At 36.4% G+C, this 16,239-nt stretch overlaps 2 protein-coding genes across 3 annotated transcripts in view; one reads left to right on the top strand and one right to left on the bottom strand.

Moving 5' to 3' along the window:
* MPP5 (membrane protein, palmitoylated 5 (MAGUK p55 subfamily member 5)) overlaps positions 1-1,587 on the top strand; it is a 58,591-nt gene extending 57,004 nt beyond the window's left edge. For both annotated transcript variants that reach the window (XM_008576313.1, XM_008576314.1), the window contains exon 14: positions 721-1,587. In XM_008576313.1, coding sequence (XP_008574535.1) covers positions 721-897 — 177 coding nt within the window. In that variant the 3' untranslated portion in view covers positions 898-1,587. The remainder of the gene's footprint in view (positions 1-720) is intronic.
* A 5,119-nt stretch (positions 1,588-6,706) lies between these two features.
* ATP6V1D (ATPase, H+ transporting, lysosomal 34kDa, V1 subunit D) lies at positions 6,707-14,236 on the bottom strand. Its single transcript, XM_008576312.1, has 7 exons — positions 14,157-14,236; positions 12,571-12,638; positions 12,049-12,093; positions 10,775-10,878; positions 10,112-10,178; positions 8,823-8,901; positions 6,707-7,448 (listed from the first exon to the last, which is right to left on the bottom strand). The coding sequence occupies exons 1-7, from the start codon at positions 14,228-14,230 to the stop codon at positions 7,307-7,309; spliced, it is 579 nt and encodes a 192-aa protein (XP_008574534.1). The 5' UTR covers positions 14,231-14,236; the 3' UTR covers positions 6,707-7,306.
* Between the last annotated feature and the right edge of the window lie 2,003 nt (positions 14,237-16,239).

The raw sequence follows: 16,239 nt of genomic DNA, 5'->3' as shown, positions 1-16,239 counted from the left end.
TTTGCTCACTGGCTGAGTGTGGTGCTGACAACACCAAGTCAAGGGTTGAGATCCCCTTACCCGTCATCTTTTTAAGAAAAAAAAAAAAAAAAACAGAGTTGCAATTTAAAATATTAAGCTGGGTATTTTCCCAAAAAAACATATACTAGGTTATTAAGTCTTGGGCTGACCAGCAATTTTTTTTTTTTTTTTTGTAGAAAAGATACCCATTCTAGTGATCCCTCTCTTTTCCCATAATGTTTACCTAACTCTACAACAGATATAAAGGGCAGAGGCTCTTTACAAGAGCCAAGAGTAGATGGTGCTTTGGGTCCTTCTTCCAACCAGAAAGGTTCACTCGGTGGTGCAGATGTTACTTTTAGGAAGAGATTATGATGCCCTAAAATGTGTGAAAACAAATGTTGTAAGGAATTCAAAGAATCTGCATTCTTGAAGCCTTAGTCTTGGTGAGATAAGACAAATATATGAAAACCTAAATAGCGCTATAAAACAACATACACTGAGTCCCAAATGATTAATAATGTGAGTCCTGAAGATGCCAGAGCAAAGGAAACTACTGTGACCATGGCAGGATTGGAAAGGAGCTCCTGACGTTGCGTATTTGAGAGACAGAAGGAAAGCAATGTTAGGTCACGCCTTGTTCTTTGGCCATCTCTGATTCACCCTGTATGGATTTTGGTAAATACAGGAATTACCTCAGTTTTTATCTTCTCTTTGCAGCCTGAAGAGTTGAGAGAAATCATTGAGAAGACTAGAGAGATGGAGCAGAACAATGGCCACTACTTTGACACGGCAATCGTGAATTCAGATCTTGATAAAGCCTATCAGGAATTGCTTAGGTTAATTAACAAACTTGATACTGAACCTCAGTGGGTGCCATCTACTTGGCTGAGGTGAAGGAAATATCTGTCCTGTGGTATGATGGGACTAGATCTGGCAAACTGCCAATAGGAAGATAGCCCTGATACTTCAGCAAAATTGAGGATAAGGTGGAAGGCAGCAGTATAAGGTGTTGACCTTTTCTTAGGGCTCTTAAACTAGTGAGAAGAAATTCCCCATAGGCAGTTTGTACACAGCATTCTTTATTCTCTAAAAATGGCTTTAGGGGTTCTTGCCTCATTTTGGGATTCTAAATGGAAGCTTTCTACATAGAAGTTCCATTTATCCTATTAAAACCTTTTGTTTTCACCTAATTAAATAGTTCCTTAGGCATATTTCCTTGAAAAACTTGTATCTACACAATAGTCCCATTTCTCACAGTTATAAATATTAATGTTATTTAATACTTAAATGACTTCATGGGAATATTTTGGCAGACTGTGCTTGTATGCACTGGGCAAGACAGTATTTGCTTAGGAGACTGATTTAGTCATCAGAAATATTTTCCTGAAAAAAAAAAATGGTGCCACTTTGGTTTGGAGCTACTTTGTTAGGCTTGAATTCATTTGTGGTGTCTTTTAATTCTTAAAAAAAACCCATTCCGTTAAAAGTACCAGTTTTTTAGCTCAAACTTTGTGGATCAGACTGCACACTGAGCAGACTCTAATCTAGTTAAAGGTATACAAAATATGCTGATCTTTTAAAAGATATGATTTCCTGGGCCAGCCCGGTGGCGCACTGCGCTAGTGCGCCGCTTGGGAAGCGCGGCGGTGCTCCCGTCGAGGGTTCGGATCCCACATACAGACCGGTTCCCGCTCACTGGCTGAGCGAGAAAAAACCCATTCCGTTAAAAGTACCAGTTTTTTAGCTCAAACTTTGTGGATCAGACTGCACACTGAGCAGACTCTAATCTAGTTAAAGGTATACAAAATATGCTAAAAAAATAAAAGATATGATTTCCTGAACTTTTTTCTTAAATTGTTGCAACTGATTTGATAACCTAAGCTTCTTTTCTCTCATCTACATAGTACAATAGAATGTTTAAGTTACATTTTTATGAATGGGAGGTGTTTGTGTAAACTGTGTTAACTGTTAAAAAGTAAGTTTCTTCCTCGTGATGCAAATAGTTTTTTATATACATGGGAGGACATAGCACATTTGACAGTTTTTGCATTTTTATATATGAACACAGTATAATTCCATGACTGTGCTATATATATAGTTAATAAACTGGAATTATGGTAATGAATATAGCTGCTGTACTGTATACTAATATTTTACAGATTAAGAAATGGTCATTGATAACACTTTGAACACTTCAGCATTGGAATAAAATTATATATATCCAATTGACTTTGACATCAGAAGGAAAGGAAGACCTGAAAGTCAACTGAACATTTTAGGAAAAGAACATTACGGGGGGATGTTACTTTTAGGAAGAGATTATGATGCCCTAAAATGTGTGAAAACAAATGTTGTACTTGACCAGAATGCAACAGCTTGCTAATTCATAAAAGAAATGTTTAAGCTAATGGGATTTGTGTACTGTCTCTATAGCTGTAGCTTTAAAATTCAGTGTCTAAAATTGCAATAGAAGTTAATTTGTAGTTTTTTAAAGCCTTTAAGGATAGTGTGACAAACAGCCGAAAATGTGAATGCCTTGATTTTATGATGACTTTAGCTACAGCATTTCCTGTTCCCAAAACTAAACACTGGAATAATACTGACTTGTCACTTAATTTAACATAAGCAATTGTTTTTAATGAGTAGTTTGTCTCAGTGTCATGTATATATTTGATTTTTTTTCTCTTCTACATAATTTTATGTGAACAAATGTAGACAATTTATATGTTGCCTTTTTCTGTTCATATTTGCATGGCCTCTTAAGTTGGCTGGGGAGTGTGTCTTATGTTGAAATATTTTCAAGACAATGTTCCTTAGGAAGAAAGTAACATACCTGAGTTGAGTGTATATGAATAACATATATACTATCTATTCAGGTCTGAAACACTCCACCTTTTAGCAGGAAAATGCAAAGTTCACACCGATTTTCAGCATTGAAAACCAAGAACGTACTTAGTGCTTTTCAGTTTTTCAGTTTACTTTCTCCTTAGTAATGAAAGGTAGTCTATGGTCGACAATAGAATCTTGCAATCTGCTTATTTCAACTGTCAACTACAGATGCCCCTTGACTTACAGTGGGGTTACATCCCAGTAAACCCCAAGATGGAAGTATCATAAGTCAAAACTACATTTAGTACATCTAACCTACTGAACATCATAGTTTAGCCTAGCCTACCTTACATTTCTATTGAATTCATATTACTTTTGCACCATCATAGTCGAAGTCATAAGTTAAACCACCGTAAGACAGTCCCCGACTATATTTTCAACCCTAAGATCTAAAATATTGACAGTTCATGTTAAGTTACTATGAGGTTTTAGATAATGTCAGTGAGTGGCTATTGGGCTACTTGCAGAGAGTAGGGTTGCAATAGGGCAGTGTGCTAGCAAAATTCAGACACATGGCTTTAACAAGCAGACCCTGTACCAAGGCATGTGCCATGCCATATATTGTTAGGAAATCTAAGGTGATAGGTATTTGCTTGGTCAGTGAAGTCCTGTAGTTCTCTCCTTCCTCATCAGCAATGGTAGAGAGATAGAATGTATATGTCTCAAACTTTTATAAATCCTAGTGATATGGATGTGCTGATATTCAATATAGTCCCTAAACAAAGTGAAAACTGAGTTGCTCCTGACTTCGTCAAAAGACTATGGAAAAAAGCCTTGCTATATACCTAGTTATACAGCCACTCTGGCCAGTTCTATTTCCTGTCCCTCTGTGGTTCTGATTGGAGACCCTGGTGTAGGGGAGATCTTAGCCACTTATTATAGAAATGATACCTATAGCTAATAAAATGTACTTGGAAAATCCAAATAAGGAAATACAGTCAGACCTCCATATCCATAGGTTCCACATCTGCAAATTCAACCAACCATGGATCAAAAATATTCAGGGGGAAAAAAGTAAAAATACAACAATAAAAAAATACAAATTTAAAAGTACAGTATAGCTACTATTTACATAGCATTTGCATTATATTAGGTATTGTAAGCAATATAGAGATGATTTAAAATATGTGGGAGGATGTGTGTACTACACCATTTTACATAAGGGACTTGAGCATCCCCAGATTTTGGTATTGGGGGCGGGTCCTGGAACCAGTCCCCTGCTGACACTGAGGAACAACTGTATCTTCATTTCCTAAATTTTCATAAGAACAGATGGAAGGAGAACAGTATTTAGACTAATCCAGATTTGCTTTCTGTGAAAATTTGTCTGGGTGTTTTTTTTACTTTTTGCATAGCCCAAGGAATAAGTATTGATAAGAAATGATTTGAATGTAATTTTGTGAATGTGTGTGGAAAATACTTGTATAAACCAGGGATTTAGTCTTAATAAAGGTAACCTTTCTGACATCTATTGTTAATTCCCCTTTGTATCTCTGATACTGTATCTGCACTCTGTTATTTTGAGATGTCATACTGCACACTGTATTGTAAAAATAAAAGTAAAATTATATTTCAAATATAAAAAACCACTGAGTGTTTTCTCTTGCTGTGTTTATATCCTCTGCCATTCAGAGTTTCAACACATGTAAAGACCACCCTTCTCTTCACGTTTTTTCCAGAAGCAAGACCATTGGAATCTCTGGTTGGAACATAAAATACCTTTTGTTCTTTATGGTGGGGGAGTACCCCCTGTTGGCACAAATGTAGGTAGGTCCTGTTTCTCTAATTGTTAAATAACTATATTAAAGATGGACAACTTAAGGCTGTGAACTTGAAAGTTTTCTGGAGAAAGAGATATGTAATTTACTTAATATGCAGCCAGGGATTTGAGGACACTGAGGATAGCATGTGAGTTATTGGCAAATATATAACATAGTTCATTTCTCTATTCTTCATTTCTCCCTTTTTTTCTACTCTACACTCTGTCTCCCAAAGGACAAAAGTTATATACCAACAGGAAGTTTCATACATGTACACACCGGCTACCATAGTCCAGCTTTCTATTCCTATTCCTGATCTATTCCCCTCCCCTATGGATCAGATCACTCCAACTCCACACAACATATCTGTCTGCTACTTTCTCCATTTCCTTTTAACAAATCCTGAACCATAAAATCATATGCAGTTTTGTAGGCAGTTTATCCAAGGCCAATGAATACCAGAAGTTTAAGAAGCCCTCAGAAGAAATCTAGGGGCTTTTGGCTCAATGCTTGAAGGTGAACATTGAATTTACCTCAATGAAAAACCACTAAATTATCTGGCTCCCTACCCTAACCTTAAAACTAATTTTTCCTCCTATAGAAGCAATGCACAGTACTTTAGCAGCAAGGCTCTGAAATCAAGATACACCTGACTTGCATTCCAGCTGTGCTACTTGACCTAGCAAAGCCTCAATTGCCTGATGTGCAAAATGGAGATGGTAAAATTTACACCTCACCAGGGTGTTGGAAGGATTAGATGTTAAACAGTTCAGTGTTACCTATTTTTAAAATACTTGTGAACTCAGGGCCAGGCTGGGCCGGGCCCGTGGCGCACTCGGGAGAGTGCGGCGCTGGGAACGCAGGAGCACTCCCGCCGCGGGTTCGGATCCTATATAGGGATGACCAGTGCGCTCACAGCACTCACTAGGGCCGGGCCCGTGGCGCACTCAGGAGAGTGCGGCGCTGGGAACGCAGGAGCACTCCTGCCGCGGGTTCGGATCCTATATAGGGATGACCAGTGCGCTCACAGCACTCACTGGCTGAGCACGGTGCAGCCGGTCTCAAAAAAAAGGACAAAAAATAAAAAAAAAAACTTGTGAACTTAGATGTTGGTTTTCCAATCGCTACCAAATTTACACTGAATCTGAAATTTTATTCTGTGAGCAGCAATGGGATTTCCTGAAAATCAGATCCTTCAGGATGGGTCCTATGTCTTACCTTTAAATACTCAAAGTTTTAAATAGAGGAGGCAGAAAGGATAAAAGTTAAGAGTGTAATAAATAACAGAAGGTAGATTGCTTGGATTTAAATCCTGGATTCACCATTTTCTAGCTTTTTAGCGTAGGACCAATTAGTCAAGCTCTCTGCCTCAAATTTTTCCTCGAATTGGGAGAGAGGGTGTGTGGTTAAAGCAATATGTACCTCTTATGGTTATTATGATGAGATCATAAGCACTTAAAACAACTATTATTTTATAACAGGTGTTAAATGTTTGCAAAATCATTTAGTACTTTAAGAAGCCTAGACTGTGATATCAGTTGATTAAAATACAATACTAACAAAGCTAGTGTCACAATTTCATAACTTAAAACGTCCATGGCCAATGCCAAAACTGCCTGGAAGTAATTGGAAGAAAAACTGAGTAATCATAGATAGCTTATGCCAAATCAAACAGTCTAGAAACCTCACTCACCTCCTAATACATCAGGTCACTTAAGTGCCTCATCTTCATATGTGAAAGATGGCAAGTTGTTATTGCTTATAAAATAGTAAAAAGTTATCTTATTACTACTACGAAATGGGAATTAGTATTTTTCCTAGCTTAGGAAAAAAGTCCTCTTAACTCGCTGGCAACCATTTATTAGTACCCCCAAATGCAACAATTGTCTCAAAGTAAGCCGTTTAGTAAAACATTGATATATGGAGGCGAGGAAAAGGCTACCTGCTTCCTACATGTCAGGAGAGAAAGTTCTGTGGATGACAGTACTGTGTGCTGATCTGAGCATAAGAACGTGACTGTTATTAGCAGTAAATTAATTTTTAAAAGGAACGACTTATTTTTAAATAATTTTACTGTTTATACCATAATCACATTTAAATTGGCAGAATTGCTGCCATGACAGACAAGACAGACCTGTCATGCAAGGAAAAGTGATGGTTTTCAGAAAGCTTGAGGAGAGAAGTACAGTAACACAAGGATGATTGCAGCTGTCTGACAATGGTGTTTCAAGTGGGTAGGAATGAAGGCTGCTCCACGGTAGTTGGCCTGAGATCACTAAAGTTTCCACGTAAGCAGGTCATGTGTAACGCAGATGTAAATGGAGTACGATTACACTTAGGTAGAATAAATTCTATAAGTTGCTGGACAGGTTTTACAAATCTCTTTGATCTGTGATTATGATTCTGTGAAAGTAATCCCGTAAGTGGACATCCAGGTAAATTTTATAACCAGTGAAATTTTCTTTTTGGCAGCTGGGGCCAGTACAGGGATCCAAACCTCGGTGTTAGCACCACACTCTAATCAAGTGAGCTAACCAATCACCCCCAGTGAAATTCTTAGGCCAAAAAGTAAATTGCCACACATACCAAACCTACACATTGTGAATTAAAATGCAGCCAGTGTTAGGGTTTCTGAAAGAAGAGAGCAGGAAAGATTATTCAAACAGAAGATCCTCGTCCTTCTCTTCAGCCAGAAGATTAGCAGGCTCCATCACCTCTCCAGCAGCTCTCCGTTGCTCCAAGTCCTTCTCAGATTTTTCCTTGAGAATCTTTTTCTTCTCCTGTATTTTCTTTAACCTTGTAAAATAAAGGGGGGGATTTTCTGAATTGCTGTTTCAGTACTAAGTAGATCTGATTTCTTCCAGTTTTGTAACAAGGAAAATAAACACCTACAACTAGAACAAAATTTGATACTTCTATTAATCTCAATTTCAGTAATATGTTCATAACTCACTAAAAACAGGATTCGAGGTAGAATACACTATTTTAAGATAATAACTGATTTCACAAGCTCCTATCCCAGGTTAAATAAATTTTGAAATCCATTTCCAAATAGGACAGATTTTGAGCATTCAGACATTTATTAAAATTTTGGATCACCACAACCCTGAACGTTACTGAAGGACAGAAACTAAATAACCTTTGATAATTAAGATGATAAATCCTACTCAGATGCTGCTCAAAGTCTAAGATTGCCATGTCTTCTCTGAATATGAATATTACTTGCTTTCACCTACCTCCCACTTCTCTGAACTGGCCCCTGTACATCACCAATTTAATATTTATTTATCTCTACTGGATCTAAATGTTCATAACCAATTCGTGGACATGCATCATTTCTCTCCAAGTACTGTACTGATTCTCTAATGGTATGATTTATACTATTTGGTAATGCCCTCTAGTACTTTATACCTTCTCCTGAACATATTCAACATATAATACATATTTGTTGATTGACTAATTCCAGTTTCTTCTTTCAGTTTTTACATATGAGATGCCCAATTTAAATAATCATTTCATTTTAAATAATCAAGTCTTAATAGTTTCTCTGAAAGGCCTAAGCTTTTGGCGATGACATATTTTAGGTACATGCAAAACTTAACACAAATTTGTCTCTACAGCCTTTGGCAATATTATTTCTTGCTTTTTTATTAGAATAAAATACAAGCTGTGCTAATTCTGAAGAACATAAGCCAACTAATCTCTCAGCAGATAGAGCCTTTGGAATATGGTGTGTTGGACTGAATGTTCCCCCAAAACTTGACCCCATCTGTGACAGTGTTAAGAGAATGGGAAATGCTATTGTGGTAGTTGAAAAGTAGGGCCTTGAAGAGGTGATTAGATTGTGAGACTATACCCTTGTGAATGGATTGATCCATTCTTGGAATACTGGGCATGGTTCTGAGGGCTTTAAAAGGAGAGCCCATGAGGAACCTCTCTGCTTCCACCATCTTGCAATGTGATCTCCTGTGTTGCTGAAGCCACCACCAAGGAAGACCCTCACCAGATATGTTCCCTGGACTTTAGACTTCCCAGCCTCTGAAACTGTAAGCAATAAGATTTGTTTTCTTACTAATTACCCAGTTTCAGATATTCATATTACAAGCCACAGAAATGGACTAATTCATATGGAACACAAAAAATGAACAATAATTGCCAACTTCAACAAACCTATAGAACTCTTCTCGCTCTCTCTCATCCAGTTCTGTGATGATATAAGCAAGCGTACGTTCAATCCGGGGAATGATGACTAGAGTTTAAAAAATACACATACACATGAGAACTTCAAACCCTCTGTTTTCAAATTACCAGTGCTCATTTGTGTAATAGTTACTTATTTTTTTCTAATTGTAAAATTAATGTACATTTAATGCATTTAAAACAAAAACACAAAAAAGAAGTATAATCAAACCACCCAAAAGTAACTATTGTAAATATTTTAGGATGTGCCCTTCTAGTGTCTTTTCTATGCACAGATAACATATTGGACTACAATAGATAAAACAATGAATATAATGAATACATATGAATATATAACACTGAGCCACAGATTTTATTTTAAATATAATAGCAATCCACTGTTAAAAAAACTGAGCAGAGAGAATGCAATAAATTGAGTTTTGTCAGTCATTAGTTTCTACTTTACATAGAATTTGCCTATTCTGCTTCTAGAACTTGAACTCCTCCTTGAGGGTGAAAACTATTAACCTAATCCATTTTGCTTTGCTTGCAGTTCCATGAATAAGGCCTGGAACTAGCAAGCAGTCAAGAAATATGTTTTTGAGTTTTTTAAAAAATGAGATAGCTTCCTAACACTAATAGAGCACCAAGCAAAGGAATTTCTTTGCTTCAAATTTTGCTCCTTTCTTACCTTAAAAGTGAATAAATGTCTCTTTAATGAAAATTGAGTTTTTTGAGCAAAAAGCATTTAAAAAGCTTTTTTAAATAATGAAATAACAGAGTTTGAAAATAAATGCATCAAATGGAAACATTTATTTTCAGAAATCAAGGCAAATGGCCTTAAAGGAGAAGGATTTAAAGTTAAAGATTTAATATATTCAAAAAGATATATTGCTCAACCCTTAGAAAGAACTAAAGGAAACACTAAGGCTCTTGAGAGTTTCCACCCTTTACTAACTGCATGAATAACCAGAAATGGATAAAACTCACTACTTTTCTCTGTAACTCCCCCAAATCATACACATACTTCTATCAAAACACTTTTTTGTACTAGTGTCACCTCTCTTTGCACTATGGGCAGAGGCAGTGTCTTACTCACTTTTCAATCTTCAGTACAGTGCCTGAGTCTAAGTAGTTGTATGACGGGTGGAGAGGTACGACAGAGGCAGTGTCTTACTTTTCAATCTTCAGTACAGTGCCTGAGTCTAAGTAGTTGTATGACGGGTGGAGAGGTACGGACAAGTGAATGAACAAATTGCCTCACAGCAGCTTATACTCACCATGTTCAATGGCATTTACACGCCTGTTGGTTATCTTAATAGCTTCATCCAAAGTAACAAAGGAAGTCTAAATATGAGGACAAATTAACAATGTAAGCACAAAGTCTTCTTCATCATGCCCTATTCACTTGGCTCCACTCAGACTGCACTTGTAAAAAACACTGGGGAACCAAGACAACTTCTTTTCAGCATGCTTAAAAAACAAGATTCTTATGAGATTTCCATAGAGCTAACCCTATTTCCATGCTATTATAATTTGTTTACTTCAGACTCACCTAAATAAAGACATAATCCACTCATAATCTATATATATATATATAAACTGGCCACAAAGGGAAAAAATTGCCTTCACGCACAAACCATGTTATGTTTGTATTTAAACCTAGTATCAACTGTTGCTGTACTCACCTAGCAAAGAGTGAGACTGTACCATGCATGTACATTTTGTTAATAATGAAAAGCAGGGGCAATGGTACAGAAGCCACCATTTTAGAAATTAAAACATTAGGCTCATTTCACATAGGATCTTGGAAATTGAAAGTATATAGTGCTTTCAGGGAAGTTGAAAATACAAAGTGTGCAGTATGCTCTGACTCAAGACCTGAATCTCCTCCACTCTAGAAATCAAAACTGCAGGAGTTCTCTGGCTGTTCTGCTACTTACCTGCAGTGAAGCTAGTTCCACCAATAGTTCCACTGCTTTGGCATAATTCCTCTTCAGTTTAGCCAGTTGTTCTCCACCTCTGGCTAAACCAGTCAGTTCATAACCTGACAGAACCAGTTGGATGACATTTGGAATTAAAGAGTAAATAATCTTCCCCATAAAATTCCCAAAAAGAAGATAATTCAAAAGAATAATACCAAACATGGAAAGTCAAATTCACTAACCCCTGTAAAATGCAAACACTGTAGGAGCGTGTGCTAAATAAAGTTCTCTAAAAGGATACCATTCTAAACATAACTAGAGGAGAAACTTTTTTTTTTTTAACTTCTCAATATACATTGTAGTTGATTTTCATGTCCCTTTACCAATTCTAGAGGAGAAACTTTGAACCAACTTTTGCTTCACTAGCTTGCTGGATTAGCCAGTGCTGCCTATTCCCTTTGGAAATCACACTGCCTGATGCCCACAGTACAGTGACGCTGTTAACAAGTGATGGTTTAGAATGCTCTATTTCTTTATATGAGCTGTACTTAATATTCTATATGATTCAGTTAAATATCACATGAACCAATGAAATATGAGTGCCAAAAGAAGGAATATTGTTGTTTCCATGGAAAAAGTTAACTACTTTACTTTGTTAAGACTCGATAAATATGTGGTACTATCCAAAATATACTGTCAAATTAGAAAGGAATGGGTGAGACAGTAACAAAAAATTGGGAATGGGCTATACAAGTCTAGAAAGATTCAGCATTCAGATTGCATCACAGGGTCAAAGATCTTATTCTACTTTACAGAGACCCAAACTGGAAATTATAAACAATGCATTATGGGTATAGTTTATGTAGAAAGACAAAGTCTAATCAGTGGATTTGTACTCAAAGCCTTACATTTTTAAAATGGCAAATGACTGTACATTAATATATTTCTAGGATGAAATAAAATATTTTAAGATATGTACAATGTTTTATGACTTCCTGCCATAAGACCTTGATCAACTGATCAACTACTGTCCCGAGTATATAAGAGGGCTTATAACACTGAAAGCTCTGAACTCTTAAGGTCTATCTAGCACCATTTTCCCAAACAAGGCTCATTTAAAGAGGAAATAGCAACTGATCAACTACTGTCCCGAGTATATAAGAGGGCTTATAACACTGAAAGCTGTGAACTCTTAAGGTCTATCTAGCACCATTTTCCCAAACAAGGCTCATTTAAAGAGGAAATAGAAGATTCTCAAAGACACACCCTAACATAAAAAGTTTCACACTTACTGTCAGTTCCTTCATGGTAATGTTCGAATACTGGCAAAGTAACACCTGTTAAACGCAGAAGCATATATGGATTCACAAATATGGCCTTGAAGTATTTCTTCTTTTTTTTTTTTTTTTGGCGGCTGGCCAGTAAGGGGATCTGAATCCATGACCTTGGTGGTATAACACCATGCTCTAACCAACTGAGCTAACTAGCCAGCCCGAAGTACTGTTTCTAAATCACTGTTTCCTGTGTTTCTTTTTCATCAAATACTCAAAAGTTGAGAGATTGTCTGAAATTGTAACTGGTTTCAATTAATGAATTTAGGAACCTGCCTTCTTAAGTGTTCATTTCTATTCAAAAGTCAAATTACCCTGAGTAATAAGGAATCTGGTTATTAATGGTTTTAACATGTAAAGCCAATCAACTTATTCTAGGTAGAAGAGAGAAACTGGAACATCAAGATCTTGCTGTATAAAAAGGTTAATTTAAAAATGTCACCTTTTCTCCCCCAAGGATTCTCAAGGGTTGAAAAGTTCTACCTGCTACATTATCCTTCTTCGCTCGAATCTTCACTTGGGCTTTATTTACATTTTGGATAACTGTGGTGCTGCAGAAAAAGAAAAAGCCTTTTATTAAGTTGTCTTTTTAGAAATACAGGGACCCACTGGATAGTTTCAACATTAAATGAAACCAAGGATGAGATGTCACAATTACATATGTTTTGATAATTGTCCCTATACCAGAAAAGGAGAACAATCACTGCTGCCAGAGGCGGGCCTCAAAGAGCAGATAATGAACAATATTCAAAACATTAGCCATAAGAAAACAAAGAATGATTTTTAAAGTACGTGGATTACTTGCATTTTCAGTCAGACAAGTGGTACCTGGATGTGATTTTTGAGATTCTTATTCTGTTAGTGTAATTTGGAGAAAACTTTCCTTCCTTGTAGGTTTGCTGTTCAATTGGTTAAGCTGGCATGTTAATTCCTGTACCCAGGAACCTATCTAACTTCCACCTGGCTTTGTCTAACTCCCCAACTGTTGTTATCATAAAGTGTTTTCCCAAAACCACCCCCAAATACACTCACGTACCACTTACACACAATTGATTTCCTCTCTTTGCTGGAAAAGTCAATGCAACTTGTTCTCCTATCAGCATTGGTAAAAATTAAAGTCTACCACTTAAAAGGGCACTCTGGTCTTCATGTAAGACCTGCCACCAGGGAAAGCATCTATATAATACGAACTAAGATTGAGGTATCATGTCTTTGGGAAAAGACTAAAATAAACACTCCCTGAAAACAACTTCCACCTCTGCCCCTAGCAAGCCACAAGACTTCAGGAAGGCCTTTAACAACACTGAGAATTGCTTGCCTTATCAACCTCACAGGGTTATCTGGAGAATCACATAACATATGAAAACTGATATTTTGTATGCTTTGTAAAGGATATATTGATATGACAAAAGTTATAGAGTTCATGCCTTTTATATAACTGATTCCATTTTCAAAAATTTACCCTAAGGAAAAAATTCAATAGAAACAAAAATATATGCACATGAAGATGTTAATTGCACCTTTTCCAATAATCAAAAAACCTGAAAATCAACCCAATGGTCCAGCATTAGGAGAAAAGTTTAATAAATTATGGTGCATCTTGAGAAAGATTATACAACCATGTGAAAACAGGGACTAATGTTTATGATACAATTTTAAATGAAAATAGTTTATAAAATATTAAGTATCTGTACCTGCAACTATGTAAAAGATACATATATATAGATGGTAATAGTGGTGTAAAATGATTGGGTTAAAAGTGTTCTTCCTGGGCCGGCCCGTGGCTCACTCGGGAGAGTGTGGTGCTGATAACACCAAGGCCATGGGTTCGGATCCCATATAGGGATGGCCGGTTTGCTCACTGGCTGAGCGTGGTGCTGACAAGACCAAGTCAAGGGTTAAGATCCCCTTACCGGTCATCTTTAAAAAAAAAAAAAAAAAGTGTTCTTCCTTATTATTACTATATCATTTGTCTTTAATGCTTATGTATTTTTATTTTAAAAATTGTTTCAAAATGAAATTATGCATCTGAAAGCACTTTGTTTTTTCACCCTATTTAGTCTTCTTACCTGAAGTCCCCTGCTGTGAACTTGGCCTCAGCTAGTGAGAAGGCAGCTTCTCTCATCACTTCACCCATTAACATTTTAGTCTGGAAAAGCATAAATCAACAGTAGATTCAACCAAGTTTTTTTTTTACAAGGAAAAGATCATACAGGCTGAGCATCCTTAATGAGGGAATGTGAAATCCAAAATGCTCCAAAATCCAAAACTTTTAGAGCACCAACCTGATACTCAAAAGAAACGCTCACTGGAGCATTTAGGATTTTGGATTTCTGGATTAAAAGTGTTTAACTGGTATGTATTCTGCACTGCAAATATTCCAAGATCAGAAAAACAAACCAAAATCGGAAACACTTCTTTTACTTTTTCATTTTTTGGTGGTTGGCCAGGATAGGGATCAAACCCAGAACTTTGGTGTTATCAGCACCATGTTCTAACCAACTGAGCTAACTGGCCAGCCACTGAAACACTTCTTGTCCCAAGTATTTCAGATAAGGGATATTCAGCCTGTATCAAATTATGTTCCTTTAATAACCATCAGGATTTTATGCTAGGTATGTATGTAAATGTTGATTTCATAATGATAAATAAAAATTTCCAATTTTGAATAGTTTTGGTTATGGTCACTAATAATGTTGCAAAACCATGAGTTTTATATTAAAACATTAGAATAAATGCATTAAGAAATAGAAAATTAGGGCTGGCCCGTGGTTCACTTGGGAGAGTGTGGTGCTGATAATACCAAGGCCACAGGTTCGGATCCATGTAGGGATGGCCGGTTAGCTCACTGGGTGAGCGTGGTGCTGACAACACCAAGTCAAGGGTTGAGATCCCCTTACTGGTCATCTTTAAAAAAAAAAAAAAGAAATAGAAAATTAAATCTTTACTGAAGGACTTAGCCTATTCCTGAATGTATGCTAATTTGCTCAAATTAATCTCTTAAATTCACTGCAGTTACAGTCAAAATCCTAATGGTATATTGATTCTAAAGTATATCTGGAATATTTAATGCTTGAGAATATCCAATAATTTTTTTGAAAGTAAAGAAAAACTTGGTGAGGTGGGTAGGGTGTTGCCTTATCAAGTATTAAAAATAAGGAAATATATCTGGTATAGGACAGATAAGTCAATGAAATAAAATAGAGGGTTCAGAAACAACCCTAGGTCGACATGGGCATTTAGTACAGGAAAGAGACCGTTCAGGGTGGGCCAGTTAGCTCAGTTTGTTAGAGCATGGTGCTGATAACAGCAAAGTCCAGGGTTGGATCCCTGTACTGGCCAGCTGCCAAAAAAAAGAAAAAGAAAAAAAAAAAAGAACATTCGATTGTCCATGCATTTACAAAATGATAAAACTAAATCCCTACCTCATATCATATCAAAAAAATTTTTTAAAACCCAGACACATTAAAAAAAAGTTTCTTTTTTTTAAAACAACAACTACAAAGTAACAAAAGAAAATACAGTAGAATATTTTCCTTATCTTTTTGGGCCTTTCTAAGCCTTACTAAAAAGCTATATAAAGAAAGACTAACAGATTTGACCAAACAAAAATTAAGATACCTTTTTTTTTTTTTTAAATCTAAAAGATAAGCAAAAGATGTGGAGAAAATATTTTAGCCTTTTACACATTAACCAGAATATACAGAGAAACTCTACAAAAGAAAAAGAGAAGAAATTCACCAAGAAAATCAAATTACCAATCAACGTGAAAAGCTACTCAACCTCACAAATAATCAAAAGTTGTGAAAATTAAATAAGACCAATTTTGGCCCAACAGATTGGCAACAAATAAAAAAATATTAATACCCAGTTAGGAAGAATTTAAGAAAAAGGCCTCCTCTCACACATCATTTGGTAGGAATATAAATTAGTATAACCAATTTGAAGAGCAATTGGCAGTTATCTATCAAAAATGTAAATCAATGGGCCGGCCCGTGGCTCACTCGGTAGAGTGCGGTGCTGATAACACCAAGGCCCCGGGTTCGGATCCCATATAGGGATGGCCGGTTCGCTCACTGGCTGAGCGTGGTGCTGACAACACCAAGTCAAGGGTTAAGATCCCCTTACCGGTCATCTTTTAAAAAAAAAAAA

This window comes from Galeopterus variegatus, unplaced genomic scaffold, assembly GCF_000696425.1.
Source record: "Galeopterus variegatus unplaced genomic scaffold, G_variegatus-3.0.2 Scaffold1325, whole genome shotgun sequence".
NCBI classification, from domain to species: Eukaryota; Metazoa; Chordata; class Mammalia; order Dermoptera; family Cynocephalidae; genus Galeopterus; species Galeopterus variegatus.
Note: the sequence above shows the minus strand (reverse complement) of the source record. Positions and strands in the feature narration are given on the sequence as shown.